General features: G+C 54.0%; 7 protein-coding genes across 7 annotated transcripts; 3 read left to right on the top strand and 4 right to left on the bottom strand.

Moving 5' to 3' along the window:
- Nucleotides 1–353: 353 nt before the first annotated feature.
- On the bottom strand, nt 354–1,470 carry PG985_012002 (uncharacterized protein; the record flags this gene model as incomplete). Its single annotated transcript, XM_066831769.1, has 3 exons — nt 354–439; nt 478–1,365; nt 1,464–1,470. 3 exons carry the CDS (start codon nt 1,468–1,470, stop codon nt 354–356), a joined length of 981 nt encoding a protein of 326 aa, XP_066679819.1.
- A 1,239-nt stretch (nt 1,471–2,709) lies between these two features.
- Nucleotides 2,710–3,885, top strand: PG985_012001 (uncharacterized protein; the record flags this gene model as incomplete). The annotated part of the gene is made up of 1 exon (XM_066831768.1): nt 2,710–3,885. The coding sequence occupies one exon, from the start codon at nt 2,710–2,712 to the stop codon at nt 3,883–3,885; it is 1,176 nt and encodes a 391-aa protein (XP_066679818.1).
- Nucleotides 3,886–5,200: 1,315 nt separating this feature from the next.
- Nucleotides 5,201–10,609, bottom strand: PG985_012000 (Transcription initiation factor TFIID subunit 2; the record flags this gene model as incomplete). The annotated part of the gene is made up of 1 exon (XM_066831767.1): nt 5,201–10,609. The coding sequence occupies one exon, from the start codon at nt 10,607–10,609 to the stop codon at nt 5,201–5,203; it is 5,409 nt and encodes a 1,802-aa protein (XP_066679817.1).
- Nucleotides 10,610–13,227: 2,618 nt separating this feature from the next.
- Nucleotides 13,228–15,243, bottom strand: PG985_011999 (uncharacterized protein; the record flags this gene model as incomplete). Its single annotated transcript, XM_066831766.1, has 2 exons — nt 13,228–14,333; nt 14,457–15,243. 2 exons carry the CDS (start codon nt 15,241–15,243, stop codon nt 13,228–13,230), a joined length of 1,893 nt encoding a protein of 630 aa, XP_066679816.1.
- A 1,117-nt stretch (nt 15,244–16,360) lies between these two features.
- PG985_011998 (Nucleotide-diphospho-sugar transferase) lies at nt 16,361–17,965 on the top strand (the record flags this gene model as incomplete). The annotated part of the gene is made up of 2 exons (XM_066831765.1): nt 16,361–17,836; nt 17,909–17,965. 2 exons carry the CDS (start codon nt 16,361–16,363, stop codon nt 17,963–17,965), a joined length of 1,533 nt encoding a protein of 510 aa, XP_066679815.1.
- Nucleotides 17,966–20,198: 2,233 nt separating this feature from the next.
- Nucleotides 20,199–21,837, bottom strand: PG985_011997 (Phosphatase PSR1; the record flags this gene model as incomplete). Its single annotated transcript, XM_066831764.1, has 3 exons — nt 20,199–20,510; nt 20,568–20,717; nt 20,776–21,837. The coding sequence occupies 3 exons, from the start codon at nt 21,835–21,837 to the stop codon at nt 20,199–20,201; spliced, it is 1,524 nt and encodes a 507-aa protein (XP_066679814.1).
- Nucleotides 21,838–23,691: 1,854 nt separating this feature from the next.
- On the top strand, nt 23,692–24,145 carry PG985_011996 (uncharacterized protein; the record flags this gene model as incomplete). The annotated part of the gene is made up of 2 exons (XM_066831763.1): nt 23,692–23,726; nt 23,794–24,145. 2 exons carry the CDS (start codon nt 23,692–23,694, stop codon nt 24,143–24,145), a joined length of 387 nt encoding a protein of 128 aa, XP_066679813.1.
- Nucleotides 24,146–24,420: the final 275 nt, after the last annotated feature.

The raw sequence follows: 24,420 nt of genomic DNA, 5'->3' as shown, positions 1-24,420 counted from the left end.
ACCCTATCCAGGGAAGTCGTCTTGCCGTCGCGTTCACATTATGCCTTGCGTTTATCGTTACTGTATTTAGTATATCCCTTCATGGCCTCTCTCCCTCTCATTAATTGACGGTGAGGCACACTCTATAGCCTCATGAGCAGAGCAAGGTGACTTATGCCCGGGCATCCGTCACATGAAACTGTCCCAATCTCAGCAACGGTTTGGCAGCCCGCCACTATCCCACCCACTGTCTTTTCTAGAACCTAGACACTTTCCATCTCGAAGAGTTATCCGACTCATCATGTGCTAACGAAGGTGGCGTGTACGCTTCCAGCTCGCCCGGTCTAACCGGCACCGTGTCCATTTCCTCCACTCTAGACACTGCCGACACTGGGGCTGCCGTAGATGGGGTCACCACACTGTTGTCCCGAGACGAAGCCGTTGATGGCCTTTGCAAAACCTTGAAGCTCGGTTTGATAGGTTGATTGGGGCGTTTACTGCGGCGCTTTTGCCAGAAGTATAACGCTATGAAACCAGCCAGCAGCAATGCCAATATGGGGCCGAGGATCGCCCCTATCACCCAGGACGGCAGGTACGAACCTGACGTCCCTTGTCCGTTGCTCTGGCTGTTTACTGAGCTGGCATCCACCGTCTGTGGAACGGTAGAAGAGGCAGTTGGGCCAGCAGGAGCAGCTGTATTTGCTACAGATCCCGCCCCGTTTTGAGTATTGGCCACCGCGATCGCCATGTCAAACTTGTAGTTTGGGTTGGGAGCCATGGCGCTCTGCTCCACGGCTCGCTTGAAGTAGCAGTTGAGGTATCCGTAGTCCTGCGTCGCCTCGTAGGCCACACCCACGCATTTGGTAGAGTGGTCGTTGTTGTACTGGACGCACTTGTCCATGCAGTCAACCATGCTCGAGGCTTGCACCTCGGCCAGACTGCCAGGGGCATAGTATTTGCCGCAATGAACCTGGAATTGCTGGTCCGGTCCTCCTCCGGGCACCTTGGCCGAGTAGACGGACCCGAGCTTGCCGCAGTCGTCGGCTGCAATGGGCAGGTTCGTGGCCATGGCCGAGTCCAAGATGTATTTCTGGGTGACGGTAGGGGCCAAGAGTTTCTTGGGCCAGCAATTGTCTGGGTTGCCCGGAGGGTTAGAGGCCCCCAAGGCGTCGAAGCCAAACCCGACGCACTTTGGGTGCCAGGAGATACAGATATCCATGCAGTGGGTGAAGTTGTCGGCGACCACTTGGGCAAGATCGCCTTTAGGCATGTCCACTCCGCAAGCCACCTTGAAGTCCACCATCGCATTGAAAACGGTGCCATCTGCTGCTGGGCACGGGTCGCGGGAGAGCGAATGGTTCGGGTCCCTCACTTGTTGCGCCATTCCTGGTATAGGGGGCCATTGTCAGCATGCAACTAAGCCAATGTCGTGGACGACACATTTGCAACAATACTGTCGATTTGACGGGTCGGAGTGCACTTACGAGCCATCTTTTATGTCTGTATTTGAAGGAATGTAGATTCTCGGACCAACTGACGACATGACGAGAAAGAGAGGACAGGCCACCCAGACTTCCAAGGCAGATGGGCTTCATTCTATGTATATCACCACGTCGTACGATTGGACAAGTGCTTACCGTCAGTTGAATTCAGTGTTTTGGACCGCAGCTCCTGCGGCCCCTTGCCCTCAGATTGGCAACCGTGATGGTGGATCCGGGATTCTGGAAGTAGCTCTAGACAATGCGAACATTGGGGGCCATAAATCCTTCTTCTGACATAGGGAACACCCATTGGCCTGAGGCCCCCGGATCCACAGCCTTCGTGCCATGCAGTCATCGTATAACAACCCCTGACTTGGTAAGCAAGCCAAGCAGCTGTATGGCTGTGCCTCAGGAGATGACAGCCCTTACCCTGATGAGGCCATTGAGGAATGGAAAGAAATCGCGTCGGGATAGCGATTCGTCGGGAAGCGAGGCCCGTATCACCATTCGTAATGTATACCCACGCGGGAATGGGAGCCCACAAGGCAGTCTGGAACAAGACGCAGTGGTGAAGATGTTACCAGGGAAGTGTGGCACAGGCAGAACTCTCCATGCCAAGGCCGTCATCTCCTCTCACAGTCAACGCAGCTGTGAGGTCAATGGATATCATCTTTCTCTTTCCATGGTCGAGCAGACGTGCAGCTAGAGAGCAGAGAGGCATGCCAAGTGGGTTAGATTGATATTGCATGACTGATTGACGACATGGCATTGGAGATTGTCACACACTAGAAATGGCAGGGCAGGGTCTACCTGAGGAGGTCGGTTAACTTAGGTCCTACATGAGCGCTAGGTTCACCTTAAGGATCAGTCAAGCAAGGTGCAAGGTGCCCGGAGATTGCGCTAGGCCTGGCCCCCACCAACCTTTTCAGCCCTACAGCCCCACTACCAAATCAACAACAGTGCTGCAGCGCATCTCCAGCTTCATCTCCATCCCAATTCTCCAGCCAGCGCTTTTCCGGTGCTTACAGCTATTACTTCATACATACCACCCATGAACGCGACCCCAAGTCTTGGATAGGAGGATCTTCTCATACACAACCAAGCCACTACGCCGTACAGCTCCTTACGACATAATCTTTAATAAGCTTTTTCTTGTTTTTTATTGGCCTACAACCCACCCAACCCAACCACAGCAACAAGCCTACCCACCCACGCGCTCGCGCACGCGCAAGCCACCGTCACCGTCACCATGCTCCGACGGCCCCCCACGACCCTCACTCTGACGAGCGAAGACATAGCGTCCTACGAAGATCGCCGCGCCGCCCAGATACAGGAAGCCCAGCTGCAGGCCCGGAAACAGGCCCAAGCCCAGGCCCAGGCCCAAGCCGCCGCCGGCGGTGGTCCCCGGATGCAAACCCTCTACTCGTCCCCGCGCGGCCGTCTGCACCGCGAGACCACCCCGCGCCTCGCCGCGCCCTCGTCGCCGCTGCACCACCCGCCGTCCCACCAGCACCACCAGTACCAACAGCAGTCGTCGCCCCTCCACGCGACGCCCGAGGTGCACCAGGGCGGTGCCGGCCTCTCGTCCCCGCCCGAGGCCGACGCCAACGATTGGGGGTACGGCAGTCCCGAAGAGGAGGAGGAAGAGGAAGAAGAAGAGGAGGAAGAAGAGGACAGTTCGGACGTAGACGACTCGGACGTCGGCGAGCCGTCCGTACTCAACCAACGCGAACAGCGCCTCGCCGCGCAACGAATGGCACAACAAATTCAGCAGCAACAACAACAGCAACAAGGCACATCATCCGACCCGCAGCAGCGGCTCGACACGTCGGACGCGGAGGAACAATACCGCAGCAGCGACTCGGACGAAGACGAAGAGATGGCCGACTACGACCCCGACGTCGCCGGCGCCATCCAGTCAATGCCGCGGTCCATGCGCCCAACGCCCGCCGCCCATATGCGGCAAGGCAGCGCGGAGCCGCCCTTAAGGCGATCGCGCGAACCGTCCGCCCCCGGCCCCGCCGCACCGCCGGCCAACCTGGCCGTGACGCCAGCGCAGTCCAACCACCACGCCACCGTTACCCCAGTTCCTCCCCCAGTGATAGGAGCGATGATGGCGGCGGCGGCGGCCCCGGCGGCGGCGTCGCAAATCCCGCAGGCGCCCAGCCGGCCCACGGCGGGTGCTGGAGGCGGCGGAAACACGAGAGCACGAGCGACGCGGGGTACTGCTGCCAGTGCGGCGGCAGCGTCCGCACCCACAACGCGGGGCACGAGGACGGCTGGGACCGGTGCGGGTGGAGGGTACGTGAGCACCCGGGGCCATGCGGCGGGAGAGGGACGCATGACGCGGAGTCGAGACGAGCGGATCGGCGTCTCGGGTGCCGCAGGCGCTGCTGGGTCGAGACGGACGGCGAGAGGCGGCTGAGAAATGGCCACAGAGGCAAGAACGTAAGATCTCTCTCTAACCCTCTCTCTCTCCTGGCGAAAAAATAGCAACATGCCCAGCGATCTTGATTCAGAGGATGGCCGGCCAGGTACTAGCCAACAAATACCACACCATGCGCGTTTGTGGCGCTGTCTGGATTACGGGACCTTTACAATGCCCCCGATCTGCAACGGGTCTCCTGGACTGGTGCGTCCTTCTGTATGCCTTTGTACGATCGCAAATCCGTTCCGCCAGGGTATAAACATAGGGCGCGGCTCGTAGGCGGAAGGCTGTCTGACTTGTGTTGTGATTACTGCAAGGCAGATATCACGCGAAACTTGCGTATCTACCAAGGGGGGTTATTCAAGGATTAGGCTCGACATGACCACATCCGTAAACTTCCAGCAGCGAGGCTATCATGGGAATCGGTCTTATGAACTGGGTACCTGTATCAAGTAGCGAAACAAAATAGAGACCAATGATTAGCGATTCACTACACTGGAACAATCAATAAAAACAAAGCAGGCGGACCAACAACAAGACTCGATTCGCCATCAGATCTACGTGCAAACATCTTTGGTGACCAACATCAGCAGTATATTTGTTGTAATATATCGCATTTTGACTGAGCGCCCAGAGCTGCAAATAGCCTATTCGCCATCCCAATTTGTGCATGCCTTCCGTCCATAACGCATGCTATTCATCGCGCGAAGAAACCACCCTCGTAGCTTCTGGCCAGGATGGTGGCTGGGGTCACTACCGACGGATGCTATTTCTCTACTTTTTGTACACATTTTGTTTCCATCCCTGGAGACGAGAGAAGCTCGACTCTCGACGCTCCCAACCAAAAACACATCTCTCATCTGAGCAGTCCACCCCTTAGTTTGCGCCCCGCCCCCTTTCTCCCCGTGCCGCTCTCTATGCCATACGCACCACACGCACACATGGCACATGCACACATGACTAAGTGAGACGAGAAAGAAAAACTATGGGCGAAAGCGAAAACCAAAAACCCCGAGAACAAGAAGAAAGACAATAATGGAAAGGCAGTGCTTAATTCTTATTGCGCATATACCTTTCCCTTAACCCCCCAAAACGCCATGCTATGCATTTATGGTGCAAGAAACCGAAAAGGCTCCCAGATTTTCATCAGAGTTGGGTTCATCATCAGTTGATCAAAACGAGGAAGCGTTCGCTACTAGTGTCTTTGTATGTGTGCGTGTGGTCTTGTCGACCTTTGGGTGGAAATACCAAGAGTCGTCATATTTTGTTCAAGAATTGTGCCGTCGTACCGTAGCTTATCGCTTGCCGGGCCTTACGGCTGCTGAGAAGACGGAGTGGGCTTGACCTTGATTTTGATCTTGGATCTCGCACCCGCACCCGCAAGGATGGATGATGGCGTGTTATTGGGCGGCGGTGGCTGCTGAGGGGTGTGAGGGCTCCCCCCTGACGGAAGAGATGTACGGCCAGCAGAAGGCAGCGGCCTGCGGTCGTGGGAACCACCACCGGCACCACCACTCGAACCGCTGCCAGAACCGCCACCGCTCGACCCGCCACCAGGATTGCTGCCAGGCAGTGGTTTTCGGATTGTCTTTATGTTGTTGTTTCCACTGTTGCTGCTATTGTTTGTGCCACTCAAAATCTTGGCGGAAGAGGATTTGACTGTCTGAGTGGGACGCATCGGCGGCGAAGGGAACGAGTTGTTGGTAATGGACGTCGGTGTGGACACATGAGGTGACTGCGATTTGCTATGCTTCGAGAAGCCGGCTGAGCCTGAACGGGGCTGCTGGTGCTTGGAGGATTGATGAAGCTGGCTATGCTGGCTCTTGCTGCTAGCACGAATCGACCCGGCATCGGAGCTGGCACTCGGAGTACCCAGTCTTGAAGGCGGCGATGGTTTGGTGCGCTTGAGCCTGTGCCAGGCGTTGAACTTGACGGTGACCACTTTGGTTCGCTTCTTGAAGATGTGTGCTGGGAGACCCTTAGTGTTGAGCTTGACAATCTTCGTCGGCCTCGGTGACTCGCTCGGTTCGTTGCTTGATCGCTTCAATGACTTTGGGATTTGTGGCGCACTGAGGGAAGCTGGAGAGTTGCCGCCACTACTCCTGCCTGAGATCGTACCGCTGTTCTTGCCGGGGCCAGGGAGACCACTGCTGCTCTTGCTGCTAGGCAGTGAAGTTTTGGCAAAAATCCGATCCTTTGGCTTTTGGCTGAAGATACCGTTATTCGGTTTGGATGAGTTCTCCTTGGGCTTGTTTGAGACACCGTCCTTGGGGCTATCTTTATCTCTGGGCTTGATCGACTGTTCCCTAATCTTGACTTCTTTGAAGTCCTTGGGCTTGCTGGACCCATCTTTCAGCTTGCTAAAGTCATCCCTGTCCTTGGGCCTCGGGAATCCTGGTGCCTTGGGTTGTGATTGCGATCCGACCGAGGGGAGAGCCCTGCGTTCCGACGAGGCTGCCGGTGATGTGGCTTTTATCGAGGTGGCCGGAGTGGCTGGTGCTGCTGCAACTGCAAGGGAGGGCTTCTCCACACTGGGACGGGGGGCTTGCACCGAGATGCTATCGCGGCGAGTCTCCTTATCCTTGAGAGCCTCCTTGACTGGGCTAACAGATTTGGGCTTGTGTTCTGGCCGGGAGGCCGATACAGTAACGGTTGGTGTGGATTTTGCAACGGTGGGAACCGGCTTGGGAGTCGCTGGCTTGACGACTGGCTTGACAACTGGTTTGACAACCGGTTTGGGAGTTGGCTTTGGAGAAGGTTTTGGTTCGCTGGTACTGGGTTTCACAACCACAGGAGGCAGAGGACTTGCAGATGGGGAAGCAGCTTTGACTGGGCCGAGACTCGGGTTTCTGTTGAGATTCAAGGTGATGGTACGCTTGGGCTGCTCCGGCTTTGCGGCTGACGCCGACAGGGGTTCCGCATAGGACTTGTACTTCTTTCGGGACTGCGTCCGGAAATGACGCTTGAAATGTACGGGTAGCTGCATTCGATGGTTAGCCTCATGCTGCAGAGGAGACAATGTCGCGGAGGGGGACGTCGTTACCTTATTGCGCTGCTTGTCGCCCCGGGCGGCAGTCCAATAGACTGGGTAGTTGAACCGGAGCGTGAGCTGTTCATCCTCTTCGAACAGAATGGAGCACATATCTATCATATTCCTCCTTTCAGCAACCGTCAAGACAGGCGAGTTCAGACTGTCCCAGACAACTTGTTGCAGTTTAAGGTCATCCTTCGTCTTTTCTTTCAGTGCACTCAGGGCCAGATTGAGATTTTCGCGACGAGCCTTCGCCTTCTGCTTAGCTTCGAGGGCGGTATCATCCACAATGAGGCCGGACTCGTGGCCAGCTGGCTTGTCCTTTTCGGGGTCCTCGTGCTCGCCGATAGCTATGCTAGCCAGGCCGCGACAAAATATCTTGAAGAGGCAGCTCCGCACAAAGGGCGATGAATCCGTACCAATAACGGAAAGAAGGAATCGTAAGAATACCGGATGGGACATGTGTCCAAGCTCCACCATGGACTCAAACCCTTTGATGCGGACAGCATCGATGGTCTTATCCTGTAGGTATTGGACAAAGACGAGAGGATCTGTTGGTATCACCTTGGCCTTCATCATCTGGCACAAGGCGTCAAGTGCCGCAACCGTGAAGCAGTTCTGGTATGAAGGAGAGTACTCGTCCATTCTACGATACCGATCGATCTCCTCCAACGCGCGCTCTTTGAACTCCTGCGGTTCTTTGTCGACAACAACCTCATCGCCATCCTCGTCATCGTCCCTGTCGCCGAAGGACATGGACATGGACATGGACGTCTTGATTTTCTTCTCGTCAGGTATCTGGCATGTTGCCAGAGCTTTGATGAGCTTACAGATATAGAACTGGTCCGAGAAACAGTTCTCTTCGTTGTTGTTGCTCCGGAGTTGTTCCAGGATGAAGCGACGTGCCTCCTCGGGGCATTTGCCGTCCCTATCGCGCACCTTTGCCACGGTCTCGACGATCGCACATTGAATCAGGTATTGCTGTTTGTTGAAGAAGTCATTCGGTTTGGGCGTGTACGTCCCTTCGTAGCAGAAGAAAACCTGAAAGACTTTCAGGAGATGTTTCAGCCCAATACGTTCCGCCGGACCATCTACGGCGTGAAGCTGTAGTATCGTTGCCGCCATGGTGCGAATACCATGGAAATAACGAGCATCGCGTAATGTCCTTGTCAGGATGGTCGAGGCTAGAGGATGTGCACCGTTCTTGTGCGAAAGCAGCTCCATGTACAACATTGAGTCTTGTTGTGCCACAACGTCTCTGTCCTGTTGCAACTGGGAGACGTACATGTAAGGCTGCATGTTGGTCTTCATGGTGCAAACCCATTCGAAGTCGGCGTCCATGCGGATCCACTCGTACGACTCCTGGTCCATCTGCGTTTCCTGGTCCTCATTCCAATCATGAAGACCCCATTCTTCCACGTCATCTTGGCTCTGGAGAACATCACCAAGAGAGTACAGAAGTGCGCCGTCCTCTTGGTTCTCTTCTGTATTCTTGTTGGTGTTGGCCGCGATCTGTCGATCTCTCTGACGCCTACTCCTTTTGAGCCGCTTGTACTTGGTATTATAGGGGATCTCGAATTTGATCGACTTGGCTGTGTCCTCTTTGATCTCTACTATGTGCTCATAGGGTGTGCCATCAGCCTCGTGAATCCGGATAGTCATCGGTCCGCTGAAACAATGCTGCAGCTCGCCAGCCCAGACGGAGTGTGTCTCCTCCAACACGTCGCCCCAGAAGGCATTTTTGTCCAAAGCCCGAGCTTTGTGAGCAGCGATATCCTGGACTTGCCGGATCGTCATTTCCACGCAGAGCCGCTTCTTGTTGAATTTCTGGTAGACGTCGAAGCGAGGACACCCGGACCCGAGAATCCACTGGCTCCAGAAGCTCTCGAGTCTAGTCTGCCCCTGCTTCTCACATGCCTTACGGAAGGGCTCTGAGGCCAGGATTTCGTCACCCTGGTCGCCTGATGTGTTTGCCTTACTGACCATCTTGTTAATCAGTCGCACTATTGGTGCTGAGCTGGAAGACTTGCTAAGCCGACGGTCGAGAATGAAAAGCACCAATGGTGCCTTCAGGTCCATGAATTCCACCTCGAAATCGCCCAGATGCAGGTGTTCACCCAGCGTATGCAGCGAAGGCCGATTCATGTCCACCTCGATGAGCTGGTCAGCTCTCGCCTTCATCGTAAATCTGTAATGGTTGTTACCACAGATGAACTTCATGAAGTAGTCTGTCATGAACCAAGCGATGCCCACTACGAGCCAGACATCCGCGCTAGTATTTGGGATGATGTTGATACCAAACCACTGGCAGGCCAGAGCGTGGACTAGGATTCGAGTGGTCTCGATCTCGGTATCGATAATCTCACGCGGATAAAGCAGCCGCGTACTGGCTATGGAAAAGCCACAGAGGGGTACGTTGTTCGCAACCATGTCATCCACAAAGCAGATCTTGTAGTTGTCGAAAGGATACCGGCCAAAGTTCATAGCAAATTGGTCAATAGCAGTGACAATAGCAGCGCAGGTGTTTCTGACTTCTTCGGCGCGTCCAGGAAGACAGTAGCCGTGAACTTTGGTTGCATTAGAGCCAAGCTTGTTGTCATCCTCCTCCGTTCTGAACTCGGACCACAAGTCAACGTGTTCGAAGGGCCCTATGGTAAAGCCGATATGCCGAGCAGCCTTGTTGTGGCATTCGAACGTCATGGTCTTCTTCGTCTCGTCGTCCGAATCGAGGGTCTCATCTTCCAATTTGCCCGAGCAGACAGCTGTCAACTCGAGTAACTTGTCCTCTTCTGTGAAAGCATCGCCACGGCGTCGCGGCTCGTCTTCGCCATGTTTCCGCTTGCGATTGCCATTGAGCAGGCCGGTGGTTTGGGCAACCGGCGCTCGTTGGAATGCATCTCCCAGTGTCCTGGGGAAAGTGAGAGAGATCTTCCAGCTGGACCGACAGCCGGGATCATCTATGCAGGGGAATATGCACGACGCTATCCCCGGCTCGACCGAGTGTAACGTGTATAGATGGGGGTATCTTGAGTCGGCCTCGTCGATGCCAACAAATTGCAAGCCGTCCCGAATGTTGCGTAGAGTGAAGGGAATCGTGATTTTGTGAAACAGTTTCCCGTTCATTTCTTGCAGATGCTTATCGGCTGGATCTGGTTTCTGCTGCTTCTGCTGAAGAGGCGCATCCCGCAGCTTTATTAAACCGGCCTGTCGGTCCTTTAGTGACGGGAGAGTGACGCGAAGAGAACCATCTAGCGGCGTGCACGAGTTATCCTTCTCGTGATCTGTTGCAGACAGCTCCTTCCGTCGGCGGTGCAGCAGCGAACGCATGCGATGTTTCCTGATCGCCCATTGCTGCGCACCCCATTCGTAGGCCGCCGGTGTGTCGGCAGCCGCATAGGGATCTTCGTAGACAGCCTTTGCCGGACAGCCGCTGACGGTGATTTTGTCTAAATCGATGTTGCACTGTCGCGCATCGATGAAGATCTCATCGAGGGAGTCATCCGTGACACTGATGAAAATATCGGCTCGTCCCTTGACGGTTTTCTCGCGCAAGTCGAAGTCCAGCCACACCTGCTCCCGGAAGACGGAGTAGGGATGAACCGGTGTATCCTCAATCGGAGGTTCACCAGAAGCGCCGGCGTCGCCATCCTGCGCGGGCACCTGATCCGGCTCGATGATGGCGCCAGGCATCGTCAAGGCAGTCGGCGCGTTACGAAGACCGCAATCGAGTATCGGAGACGCCTTTCATGGAGTCGGATCGACGGGTTGCGTGGTAGAGCGAAGAGGTAGTTGGTAGTCGAAGGCGCTGGAGAGGCCGAGATGTGTAGTGTGAGGTGACCGTGATCAAGAGAACACGCGATCCGTCGTTAGTGGCAGGCGCGAAGTGATTCGGTCAGTGGTGGCCCGGTCCGAGGTAAACGGAGAAAGATTTGCAGGCCGTAAAGAGTAGTGAATTAAATTATCTGATGTAGCGCAAGTGACGAAGTGTCGGGGATACACGAAAGGTAGCGAAAGGTTGAAGTGGGGGACTCTCTTGGAGCAGGCGTCGGTGCGATCCTCAGGTTGGGAGAGAGCTTGCTTCGCTCGTATGGCGACGTACGAAGGCGGCGCAATTGATGGACACAAGTCGGTTGGTGAGAAAAAGTAATTCCGCTATGGTAAGGATAAATAACGTGGTGTAAATGTATTCTCAAACCGTTGTAATCGCGCAAGTCGTTGCCACAAAGGCGAGGGTATAAAAAAAAAAAAGACCAGGCCGACGTTCACGATGTCGCAGTGCCGTGCAATTGCAGCCTTGCTGCTGGAGATACTTCAGAACCGTACCGCTGGTGACTGACTGCTGGTCTGACCACACCTCCAGGCTGACTGATCGGAGAAGGGTGCCAGTGGTTGATACCTGAGCTTTCGGGGAAATTAGACAGCTTGAGCCAATCAAGATCGGTTTAGAGCTACATTCAGTGGGGTTCTCTGCCTCCCAGCCGCGCCAAGAAAAAAAGACGCGTTCAGGTCGCAAGAGGTCTGAAGCCGAATATTTTGACTGAGGCCCTCTACCAATCCCATGCTAATGACATAACCCCTGTCACTTCTCATCGCAACTGCCCAGCAGCCATTAGCGGCACCTGACTAATACGCCATGGCAAAGCTCAACTCAGTCAATCGTCCCTTGTCTGACTAATAACATGAAGCTACCTACTCCTTCATCAATCTCATAAAGGTTTGGACGTTTGACGTCTGGTTTGATCTAGGCCTATGGATACAGGAGGTCATTCAACTGTCGTGGCGTCAACTACCGTACGTTTGACACAACTACTGAGGAATGGCAATGGATGACCACCTATATTCTGCAAAGCACTTGACCAACTGGTCGCAATACACCTGCAAACCCTACTAACTAGGACCTTCATGTAACTGGTCTATTCTAGCATCTACAGTGAGCCCGGGTCGAGATGTATCAAAGCCCTGTAGCAGTGGCAGACCAATCTAAGGGGTGCAGGCCGTTGAAGCTGATAACGTTAGCAGCTCAGCCTCTCCGTGAACGTCTAGGCTCAGGATTGCTTCAAAATGTATAATATAGGCTGTAATTAGTTGTTCTTCAAAATACCCAGAGCACTTCTTCGGCGGAATATGTCACATTCGATTCTCTGTCACGCTGGCTGACAGAACATGATCTTCCGCAACACACGGGGACCTCCAAGGCGACGTTATAACTGGTCAGGTACCGCAACCCAACCCTGGTCATAGTATCAAGTCATAGGCACCAATGTGTTTACACCCCCAATCCTCTAACACTTCGTCTGCCGGTCCTGTTTCTATTCTTAAGGAATTCCCTGGGTGTCCCTCATTGCCTGAAGCGTTATGACGTTTCCGAAAAAGGCAGCACCCATCACGAGATCGTGTTGCAGATGATGAACAATGTCCTCGGCGGTGCCAAAGGGCATATCTTTCAGGGTGCTACACCTTCAATATGTACCTAGGTGGTTGGGCAACTGCCTCTCGAATTCGGTAGTGAAGTATTTGAACAATAGAGCAAGGGGCATAGAAGAACTTCGGCAGTACTTCGCGAGCAGCCCAGCGCCTCTACACGCAGTTTTCCATCCCCTACGCTTGGTACCGTCAATTTCTTAGGTGAGTCTTTAGGTATGCTCAGCTGGTCAGGGATGGGCCATGGAAGGTAAGAAACTCATGGTCTTCTGATAGAAATGAGTAAAAGTGTCGGGATTCCAGAAGCCACTCGGTGTATCCCACGCCTGGTAGTCTACAGGAACCCATTCATGATTGCATCCCTTGCCAGTGCTCTCATTGCTAATGCCTGTTTCGATTCTTCCACGACAGGTTCCTAGAGTTATTGTTGGAGGGAACAGGCATCGGTCATGTTAGCGTCCAGAGGCCACAATTCAGGCCGTTGATGATTGCTCGCATGATCGACTGGCCCATATGGTTGGATGGCATGGTTTAAAGATGCCACCCATTCGCGGACTCAAACGTACACTAAGGCTTGACGAACCCTCAGCCTAGATGCCGTCCTGGCGTGTTCATTTTAAAGATTCTGCGCGGATGTCAATCGTCACGATACCAAACCATTACCTACGACCAAATACCTTGGATTTCACAAGACTTGGTATCTTTGTACATGCATGTCAATGATGCTTCAGTAACAGAGGACTAGAGGATACATTCGAGCTCAGTCGTAGCTAAATGATCCACGGTGGGATATCAATCATAATCCCGCACAATACGCCGTGGTATGCCCAGTAAAAATGCAGTCAAGCCGATCAGACGACCGAAGTATGGCACAACCCGTGGTAGTCCTACCCCACGGAGGTGCTCCGAATCATCACGCTTTGCGTCCCCCTCTTGTCACGCCGTTTCCGCCGCGCGCGGCTCTTCATGTAGTCCTCATCCCGGTATTCCTCAGACAGGTCAAAGTCATCCTCCTCGAATTCGGGAATCGGATGACCCCAGGCCATCACTACACGGCCTCTCCGGCTCTTTCTCAGAGCCGCCTCACGCTCGTGTCGCTTGCTGAAGAATGACGTGAACTCCCGCGGGGGTACCCAGAAATCTGGAGGTGGCGGCAAATCTACCCGAGATCTCCTGGCCCCTGTCGGTGCCGCATACTTGGCTCGGGCGAGGGCCTCTTCGTGCAACTGCTTGGCGATGGAAGCGTCTACATCGCTGTGATCCGGTGGGTCGCCATCGCTCACGCTGTCGGGGATCTCTCGATCAGAATCAGCGCCAATCATTTCATCATCCTGCTCGCTGTCCCCAGCTTCATCTGCGTCTTCTTCCGACTCACTTGGCTCTTCTGAGCCTTCTGACCCGGCTTCTCGCTCGGCTAGTGCCCGTTCTCTTTCGAGCTTCAGTCGTTTCTCCTCCTGGGTCCAGTTACGAAACTTCTCCAGAATGCCCTGGCAGCCGCGTATGAAATGATCTCGTGCTGGCTCAAATGTCTTTTTCCGACTCTCCGTGACTCCATTGACACCCATCGTCCTTAGCCAATCATGTCCCTGTAGGTCGTTGAGTAGTCGCACAATCTGGTCGCGCTCGTGCTGAGCACGCCCTCTCTCTGTATTGCGGATCGACTTTTCCAGTCGCTCGGCTCTTCTATGTGCAGGTTCATAGTGTTCGTCCGCCAGAGGATCCTCGTCGTCATCGTCGTCGTTGTCTTGGACAAGTACATCGCTGACAACTTCTGAATCAAAAAGGTTTGTGTACAGCTCGTCTCCATATGATTTTACAGGGAACTCGTCATTGGGCGTTGCAAACGTCGAATAGGGGTGCGCTAGCTGACTGCCAGGCTTGGTTGTGTGCGATGCTGCATGCCGGCTTGGCAAAGTGCGGACACCAGGAGCATGCGCATCGGGGGTTGCATTGGAGTCGAAAATGACTATAGGAGTATCGACATTGAGAACATCTGTTGGGGCAGGTCCGAGTCAGCTAAATCCAGTGATTGCAAGCCATGGACAAAAATTAAATATACACAAATAGAAGGGGGGCGGCGGCAGGGCTGGACCAATCTGCCTGGGGTTGTACGTACGCTGCTCCTTTGGATCGTTGCCAATTACCTCATCGTAATCGGGGAAATAGGCGGAAAGCTCGCTTTTGAACCTCGTTTGTTCCTGTGAACGTAGTTTCCGGCCTCCCTGCTCCTTGGGTGGTTGTGTGGTGGCAGCGGTCGGGTTCGGTTGCAGCCTGTCTAGCTCGTGTTTAATGCCATTTTTAACTTTTTCTTGATGCCGTGTAAGCGACGGCAGTGGTGATTGTTGGCTGCTATTGCTATTGCTATTGTCGTCGGTTGCGGGCGTTTGGCTGTGTGATGCTGACTGATCGGCAGCGGCGGCAAAAGGGGGCGGAGATTCCGAGCCGGGAGGAGGGGGGGTTTGCTGTTGTCGTTGCTGGTGCAGTTTTCGCTGAGTTGTCGCGACGGTCGCAGGTTTGGCGGCGCTCTGAGTGGTGCTCTGGGGTCTCACCGCAATTGATTTCGGTGGGCTAATGCCTGGTGGTATGGATCGCGAGATGATTTCTACAGCGATTCGGGCCCGTTTGGACTTTGGATGGTCCAAGTTGGTGTCGATTATCTCCAGAGGGCGCTTCATTCGAGCGGGATGGGTTTGCTGAGGGATGTTTGGGTGGCTGCTGCGCGTCGAGGTTGTGGTCGCGATACTGTTGCTGTTGCTAGCAGTCGGGGCACTGGTGGTAATCTCACTCCGACCCCGTTTCGCAGCAGCAGCAGCAGCAGCAGCACCTCCTCGCCCGCTACCGCGCTCCTGTCGCTGTTGGGCCTCTGAAGCGTGTCGGGTGGACCGCCGATTGATTGTCGCCATTGGTAAGAATGGTGCAGATTGTTGGCAGAGTCCGTCGGCATGGTCTTCTCAGGGTACACGCATCAAGAAGCTGGTTTCATCGCGATTCAACATGGTCTGCTGCAGGGTGAATTGAAATGCGCTTGCGATCTTTCCCTCTTCTGAAGTTGGGTCGACTGCTGTCTGGTGCTTTTTTGGCAAGCATCAATGGGAGCGCTGGAGGCAGTCGACCACCAACTGAAGCCCCAGGTAGCTTTTGTAGCCTGCCTTAGGGGGTTCTAGCGCATCAAACGCCTGAAGAGCTTCTCCTTTAGCTGGTACGCATGAATCCAACCCACTGTAATGAACATGTGAGTACGTGCATTTCTCGATACCGCCCTCTTCGTTACAGTTGAAGGATACCCAACAAAGACTTAAGTACCGGAGAATGACAAGCAAACAATAACGCAAAACTTGATTGAATGAAGGTGTCAATCATTAGATGGCCAAATACCAAATACCAAGCAATTCCAGCATTGCGGGAAAGGCCTTTAAAAGTTGAACCTTAGACACTCTTGTTAAGCAAAAGCCCACATTGCGCGCGAATCAAACATGCAAGCCTAGTCAATTGCCATTCACCTCCATTTAGTGTAGGTAGTATGGTATGAAGACAAATACGTCAGAATCAGCTGTAACCTTACCTGACATTCGTCAATTGCCCTTTGATTGGACTGGCAAAAGTCGTCCCACGCCGTACCAAAGCATCCGAACTCATGAACATGACCAATCCGTCCTTGTCCTTGCATATACGATCCCGTGGGGTTCGTTCCCTTTCCGGTCTCCAGCCAGCTAGGCGGGCTGTGCTGGTCGCTGGTGGTGCCAGCTCGAAGTGAGCAATTGTAGCGCAGAATAGTACATCGTGTCCGCAAGTTTCAGCTATATTCGTGCCTTTGTCCAACCAACCGGGTAGACTAATGCACTAGTCGAAGTCAAGCTATAAATAAAGTCAAGGGCCCCTCTCCCCCTTTGCTTTCAGGGTCTATTCTTGCTTGTTGATCCCCAACTTCCCTCTCCCTCTGCGATTGACGACATTCTTCCTTACTCTCGATCCCCAAGTACTCAGTCGTTTATATACTATACCTGCCCCACCTCAGACATCATGGCGCCGGCACCGTTCAACGAGCAGAATGTCCAGGCCCAGAAGGAGCGGTATGCCGCTGCCGGCCAGGGCCAGGTGCACGCCTTCTACGACTCCCTCTCCGATGCCGAGAAGGAAGCCCTCTACATCCAGCTCGAGGGCTTCAACCCCAAAGAGATCAACGAGATCACCGAGCGAGCTCTGGCCCCCGCCCTGGCCGAAGAGAAGCCCGCCACCGTCGAGCCCCTCCCCGAATCCGCCACCGCCAGTATCCTCGACTCCAAGCAGGAGGACATTGACCGCTGGTACGAGCTGGGACTGAAGCTCATTTCCGAGAACAAGGTCGCCGTCGTGCTCATGGCCGGTGGCCAGGGCACTCGCCTGGGCAGCAAGGCCCCTAAGGGCTGCTTCAACATCAAGCTGCCCTCGAACAAGTCCCTGTTCCAGATCCAGGCCGAGAGAATACTCAAGGCGCAAGAGCTGGCCCAGAAGAAGCACTCTCCCAAGGAGAAGGTCACCATCCCCTGGTACGTCATGACCAGCGGCCCTACCCGCCAGAACACCGAGAACTTCTTCAAGGGCAAGTCGCTGGGCGATGTCCTGCCCGACGAGACCGAGGAGGACCGCCAGAAGCGTGGTTCCCACTTCGGTCTGGACAAGCAGGATGTCATGATCTTCGAGCAGGGTGTCTTGCCTTGCATCTCCAACGAGGGCAAGATCATGCTCGAGAGCAAGGGCAAGGTCGCTGTCGCCCCTGATGGCAACGGTGGACTGTACAAGGCTCTGTACCAGGCTCCCATTAACTCCAAGTTCGGTGCCAGCACCGGCACTGTGCTGGAGGACATGAAGGCACGTGGTGTCGAGCACATCCACGCCTACTGCGTGGACAACTGCCTGGTCAAGGTGGCGGACCCCGTCTTCATCGGTTTCTCCGCCGAGAAGAAGGTGTCGCTGGCTACCAAGGTGGTGCGTAAGCGCAACGCGACCGAGTCGGTGGGCCTGATCCTGTCCAAGAACGGCAAGCCCGACGTCGTCGAGTACTCCGAGATCGACAGCGCCACGGCCGAGGCCAAGGACCCCCAGCAGCCCGACGTCCTCAAGTTCCGCGCCGCCAACATCGTCAACCACTACTACTCCTTCGAGTACCTCAACGGCATGGACCAGTGGATGTCCAAGCTGCCCCACCACATTGCGCGCAAGAAGATCCCTTGCGTCGACACTGACTCCGGCAACGCCGTCAAGCCCGAGAAGCCCAACGGCATCAAGCTCGAGCAGTTCGTGTTCGACAACTTCAACATGCTGGAGCTCAACGACTTTGCCTGCCTCGAGGTTAAGCGCGAGGATGAGTTCTCCCCTTTGAAGAACGGTACCGATGCCAAGGATGACAACATGATCACCAGCAAGAGCGACATCATGGCGCAAGGTCAGCGATGGGCCAAGGCTGCTGGCGCTGTTGTCAAGAACGAGGGTCTTGAGGTCTCCCCGTTGACAAGCTACGTAAGTTTACTTCTGCCCTGTCAACTCATCAATCAAATTTCTGGATACTTTTACTAATGCTTGCTTTTATAGGCCGGCGAGGGCTTGGAGAAGTACAATGGCCAGGAGATCTCTGCTGAGGCGATCTAAGTGCCCTAAAAGGAATGGGTTGGTTATGGACTAGACAAAAAAAAGCAACTGTTGGAATGGTTTATGACGTGAATGAGTAGACTTTTGAGGCACAGTTTCATACTTTGAGGCCTGCAAATCCAGCATGAATATAATACTGTGGCACAATAATGCGTATATTGGAGTCAATTATATCTAACTCAGAGCGTGTTGGGTCAGCATTCAGTTCCAGCTTTCCTAGATAAAGTTCCCCTCATGTGCAAGCTGTGTGGAACATAACACTAACCTCAATGCAATGCAATGTAGAGAATCAACCGAGCAGTATGTCCCTTTTGTCCTGGACTGTTATAGTGACATGTTGACTTGAGCAAAACTATACACGCTTCTTGATAATGACTTGTCTTTGATCCAATGATAATGCCAGTCACATCATCTGAACCCGGCTATTTTCACATTGGCTATGAGGTATTATACTCTCCGGAAAAGAGAGAAGGGGCTCCAGTCCGTGGCTCTTGAACCACCCTCTTCCTGGACATGGCCCCCCTATCCCAAAGTAAGAGTCGCTAGTCTTATCCACCCATCCGTCGTCGCCAACCAACGCAAATCGTACCGCCTCTCTGCAAAGCCGCTTTGGTATATAGCCTACCATAACACAGACTTTTTCCATCATCCGATGTGGTGTAGTGGTTAACATTAGTCGCTCTCAATCCCGAGTTCTGTCTAGAAGTCGTACGAAAAAGTACCGACTAGCCCGGGGTTCGATTCCCCGCATCGGAAGTGTTTTTGCCCTCTCTGCATGCCAGAGCATCATCCTTTTGTTGCGGTGATGCTTTTGCTATAGTATTACGATCTGTGTATATCTCGCTGGTGTTTTCCATACTGCACGCCTTCTGCTTAATAAGCAGTCCGTGCAGAGCTGACTAGCGCCATCTGGACCAATCAGACCTGTTAAATTTCAACTAGTGCGCTTTTCTGCGCCCTGTCGGCAAGCTTAAATTCACCTGTACTGTACTTTAAAAAGCAGCCCTCTCACGTCTATCTCTGGCCATGAAGTGCATTAATGTGAAGGTTGTCGTTTCAACCACATTTCCTCTTGCGGTATGTTCACATATGTAACCACGACCGTATATTCGAGTGACACTTGCCTATTCTGTACTTCAATCGAGGAGGGTTGTGACTGGGTGGCATGCTGATTTTGACTCGAAATATTTGTGAGATAGTAGGACCTTCCAGGACGTAGAACAAGCATCCCTACGCCCGCCATCAACTTCATATGTTAGAACACAGCTTTGTGGTTTTGTATCCATTATAAGTAGCAGCTCAACTAGTTTGTGCACGCAAATACTGGTGCGATTACAAGTGCCTCTTTGAATCTGTGGTATCCTAATCAACGCTTTACATGAATCCCCGAGAAGCACAATGGCGCCCAGGTCAGCCCTCCGTTTTTCTCGCCCGGCTGGCAATCCCTTCTTCCTCTTCTTCTTCGCCTTCTTCTCCCTTCTGCCCTTCTCCCTTTCTCCCGTTCTCCCTCCTCCCAAAACTGCTCCCCAAAATGCCCCTCCCATCACACCCCAACCAAAGCTTGCTCTCATAGCTGTAGTAGAAAGCAAGACAGGCCATTTGAACCGCCTAAGAGAAGAAGGGGGTATCCGGTTTTTGCCTGGGCAACATATGAAAAAGAAGCCCACCGCAAAAGTTTGTATACATCAACCTGAGTGCCAAAAAAAAAATATTGCGTCTGCAAGCAGACCCCCCGAGCTAAGAACACCCTGTAAATGTGTGCTGTGCTACCGATACACCGCAGTGCAGAGAAGAGACGTGACAAAGGAAACCAAACATTTTCTGTACTGCATTGTACCAATCACACCTTGATTCTCCCTCGCCAACTGCTCCGGACATGGGGGCACGAACGCTCTGATGCGTACATGCCTGGCGACAGAGACCTGCACAGATGGTGAGGTGGATCACCGCACTGGGTGCAAAGCTCGTAGCGCTTCCCTGGAACGCCGCCAGAGTTGCCACGAGAGCGAAGTTTCGTTCTAATTTTGAACTAGGGGTCTGGTCTCCGTTGCGTCAGGCGGGTAAACGACCGACTCAACAGACCACCGGGCCCAGGAGTAAAACTGCTCCCATCGCTGATTATATATGATTAAATTGTACATCTACACAAATCATCACCCAACGCCTTCCGCTATGATGTGCTCGATGCGCCCGGGCTGCAATTGAATTTGGGGATGTTGGAAGAAAGAACTTTTTAAAGAGTGACGTCGAGGACGAGACTGACGTCCTGGACGTTGGAGCCTGCCAAATCCTCAAGAACCGGGATGAGGTCTAATAATTCGTTATCGTGGGCATCGGAGAACCAACTGCTGATGGGCACGGCGTGTTGGGGGTGGAAGATATAGGATGTGGGCGAGTTATCGATGATGATGGTGTCCTTGAGATCGCGGCCAACCTGGGACAGGTCCTTGACATAGTTGCCTTGGTGGTTGTAGCAGCTTTCGCGGAAGAGCCTGTGGTGGACGACATTGTGGATGTCGAGCTGATCGAGGAGAGGATCGCCGTACTATTCAAACCCAGTTAGGACTGTACGGTGGATCAAAACCGAGTGTGCACAACTTACCTTAGAAACCGATGCGGTAAAGACCACGACTTCATAAAGCTCACCCACCCGCTTCATGAACTGATCAACGCCGGGCCGCTTGATCACGTAGACATTGTGATAGTTTCCTTCAATCTCTACGGGTATCGTGAAGTCGGCTTGGTGTAAAATCTAGAAGGCGAGTCAGATATCATGCGCAATTTGCTGCTCGTTACTCCGGTTTACATACCTTGAAGGAAGAGTGGACCAGAGTTTCGTCGAGATCCAGGACGAGACACTTTCGGCCCTTCATGTGAGGCTCAATAGGAGGCAGCAAGAACTTTTGCTCCGGCGTCGACTCGGTCACCGCAACTGCTTTCTCGTCGGGGACGGCCGCAGGCGGAGTTGGTGCCTCCACAGGCGCCGGGGGTGGCGAGGCTACCGTATTTTGCTCCTGCTCTTCGGGGGCAGCGGCCGGTTGCTTCGCGCGAGCCGGAGCGTCGGCATCAGGCATTGCCACATCGCCATCGGTGTCCTTTGCAGCGGAAGCATCTGCGCTCGGCTCGATCTTCTCCGGCTTCTCGGAGACCGGGGGGTTTACAGTAATGCTTGGTCCCGTCGCGCCCACCAGGGTGGTCTGTTTCGAGTCGCTTTCATGCTCTCCCACGGTAGATTGGTCCTGGGCAGCCGATCCCGAGGCGCGCTTCGTCTTCGACTGCTCAGGTGTGGGAACGGCTTGAGTCTGTGGGTCCTTTTCCTTCTCCTTTTCCGGCAGTTGGCTCTTGCTGCCTGTGGTTTGCTCAGATGGTGTGCCGGTGCGCCGGCTCGATGTCAGCGGCCGGGGTGGGATTCTATCCAGCTTGTGAGATGGCAGAGCCTCTTCTCCGCCTTCCAGTGCATTTCCGTGGTCTGGCACCACACAGCAGCCCAGCATCGAAAGTAGGCCACCCTTCTTGCGTTTCTGGGGTGCTCCAGCAGGCGAATTTGGTTGCGTGGAGCCCGGTGTGCTGGCAGGGCCCGTCCCAGCCCCAGAGCGGTGGCTGGACGCGCTTCCGTTCCGCTGCCGTCCCAACATGCTGTTCTTGGATCCCTTGGAATGACCGCCGAGGCTTTCTCTAGATTCGCTTGCCGTCAAGCCGCTAAGTCCTGTCGAGGTCGGCGATGACTGGTTCTTTTGGGAAGACGATCGCGAGGGAACGTGGAGTAGGCCTCTACCCTTTTTGGAACTGGACCCGTCGTCCTGCGCAAGCGATGCCTTTTCTTTGGATCCGTCGTAGTCAGCTTGGGGTTTCTCCTCAATGCCCTTCGACATATCTACACGTAAATACGGCGGGTGTCGGCAGGATCTCGGGCGAGATGATCGATGCTGCTGCGGCACTGGAAAATAGCGTAAGCGATGGTCCCGGGTCTCGTTCCACGTGTTGCAGAAACGAAGCTTCTGCGCGAGGTAGTATGCAGGATGCAGTAGATTGAGAGTGATTTGGGGGCGTCTTCTGGTGGTGCGCACATTGGCCCGGGAAAGCGGTGGGAGGATGCAAGGTGTCACAGGGTAACACAGTTGGTGAGGGTTTCCCCTAAACCGCCTTCGGACCAATGTGACTTCTCAGGAGCAGGCAGAGATGGATGGGGAAAGAGACAGCAGCGATGCCAGTGGTGGCTTGCTTGCCGGTGCAGAGAGAGAGGCAGTTGATTGAATGTGATCGGTCACTCACCTCGGCGGAATGTGCTGTCGAGCCTCGAATGGCTGCCCAACCCCCTAACGCTGCAATCAAATTAGTGGCCGTTGGGGCCGGTCGGAATTCGGCGCCGTAGTTCGCAGCCAGAATTCAGGACTGAGGTTTGGATGCAACGCGCAAACCGAATCGAATTGAAGAAGGCCGATTGAAGAAGGCAACGCTGGTGGTGCACGAACGGGAAAAGGTTGAGTGAGGCTGAAGATGGTTTCGCGCGTCGTGACCCGTGGTAAGGAGGTATCGTGGTAGCAGTAGCGTAGCGTATGTAGCTGGCTGGGGGTGTCGGGTCGGTGGAGATCGGCAGAGTACTTAACGCGGAAATGGCTTTACACTGGCTGATGCGACTTGGGCTCTGTGGAGAGAACGAGGGAGGTACTAATCACCGCGAAGAGAAGAAAAGGGAAGAAAAAAAAGCACAGGACTCGCGCCGATCGACCAGAAGGGCTAGGCGGGAAGAGAAAGGGTGGGCAAGTAATAACACGAACAGAAGAACCCGAATTACTGAATCGAATCTAAACACGGCAACTACGATTGTCGGCGCAGCAGGCTTCGCATCGCAGCTTGGTGTAGAGTAAGAGGTAGACAACAGAAGGGTCGGGGGGAGTGTGAGAAGGAGGATGAAGGTGTAAGATGATGGCCCCCGGAGGCAGATAGAGAATCGGATGAATTGCACTATTCTGGGTAAGAGGCTAGGTTAGCCTGGGACTTGGGGACTTGCTTGCTGGTAGACGCTGGACTACTTGGTCCTCTAGCACCCACAAGCGAGATGATGTCCAAGATTGGGGGCAATCTACCGTCCAGCACACAGGCTGGAAAAGAGCAGCAGGAATACGGCCGGCTGCCTTCTGCCCCCCCTCCCCCTGCCCAGTACCTGCGACTGAGGCCGGGCAATGCTAGGCCGAGAGTCGAAGGAGACAAGCAAATTGTAGGGTACCTCCCAATGTCACTGGCTGATCAGCATCAGCCATTGAGCGTGAGCTGACTGGGAAATTCACAATCTGTCTCTCTCTCCAGTCCTGCCTTTCTTTTGTGGCCTGTCGCTCTCGCCTGTCCGCCAGCTCGCACCACCGGCAGGCACCTATTTTGATATATCAAATTCTACTTCTACCCACGAGCCGCTGCCGCTTGGTAAAATACATCAAAGGTGCACCCTTCGTGACCTTCTCCTAAGTTTGTGATAGTGGTCGAGGATGAAATGGCTTAATCAATTGCAGTATGGGCCCCACTCGCCTAGCGAGCAGGGTGCCCACCTATAGTGGAAATACCCCCGAGTTGTATTGAAGCTAGGAACGGCGACTTTCATCTCGAATAATCTGTTAGACCCGCCGTTCTGCCAACATATAAAATCTAACTGATGCATTGTCCTACCAAGTATCACTTGTCAAATTGCCAGGCCGTTCGCACCCACTTTATCTCTAAGTTGCTCCATAGCCATGCTCCTGGCCTCCACCACCATCTACATCAACGAGTAATTGAAGATGGATACACGGGCATACATACTGTGACCCTTTGCCTATCGACTTTTGTTCGCGCAGAGTGCGAGCGGCTACTGGCCCGTTCAGGAGCCGGTTTGCCAGCGCCGGCTTTGCAAGGCTACTACCTACTGGATACAAGATTAATGCGTTAGCCTCTTCTTCTCCTACTTCATGCTCGCTGCCTCCACCATCGTGTCTCACTGGCCTCCAACGGCCAGAGATGGAGGTGCTTGAGGTTGGTCAGATCCGCACCCCTGAAGACTCAAAGCGCTTCATCGAGACAGCCTACATAATGCCTCCAGAAATGCCCCGCGTCCCAAATGTTACTCATTGGCTCTCATCTCCGTCTCCGAAATACCTTGAATTTCAGTCTGTGCATGATGACCCTGCCGCTTGCGATGCTGCACTGTAAAGTCGCCTGTCGTTCTGTCATAGGCGGGAGCTGTAGTGCTGAGAATGGTTGCTGCGGGCTCTCCCGGGTATGCATCCGCCAACCTGAAGTTCTGTACAGCGCAAGTATTCCTACCACACGTCTTGCCGAGTCAAAGGGAGGTAGGATACCGTGCTTCTGCTTTCCTATTGGCTCCCGTACCGCCCGCCTAGTGACTGCTCATGCAAACACTTTGGACACTGGGACCACTCAGCGAGAGCTGCTCCCTCAAACCAGAGAACTATGATGGCGCCTGG

The sequence above is a fragment of the Apiospora marii genome, assembly GCF_038362585.1.
Source record: "Apiospora marii strain CBS 49790 chromosome Unknown utg000009l_segment0_segment0, whole genome shotgun sequence".
In the NCBI taxonomy this organism is placed as follows: domain Eukaryota; kingdom Fungi; phylum Ascomycota; class Sordariomycetes; order Amphisphaeriales; family Apiosporaceae; genus Apiospora; species Apiospora marii.
The sequence above is the reverse complement of the archived record's forward strand: the minus strand, read 5'-3'. Positions and strand labels throughout refer to the sequence as shown.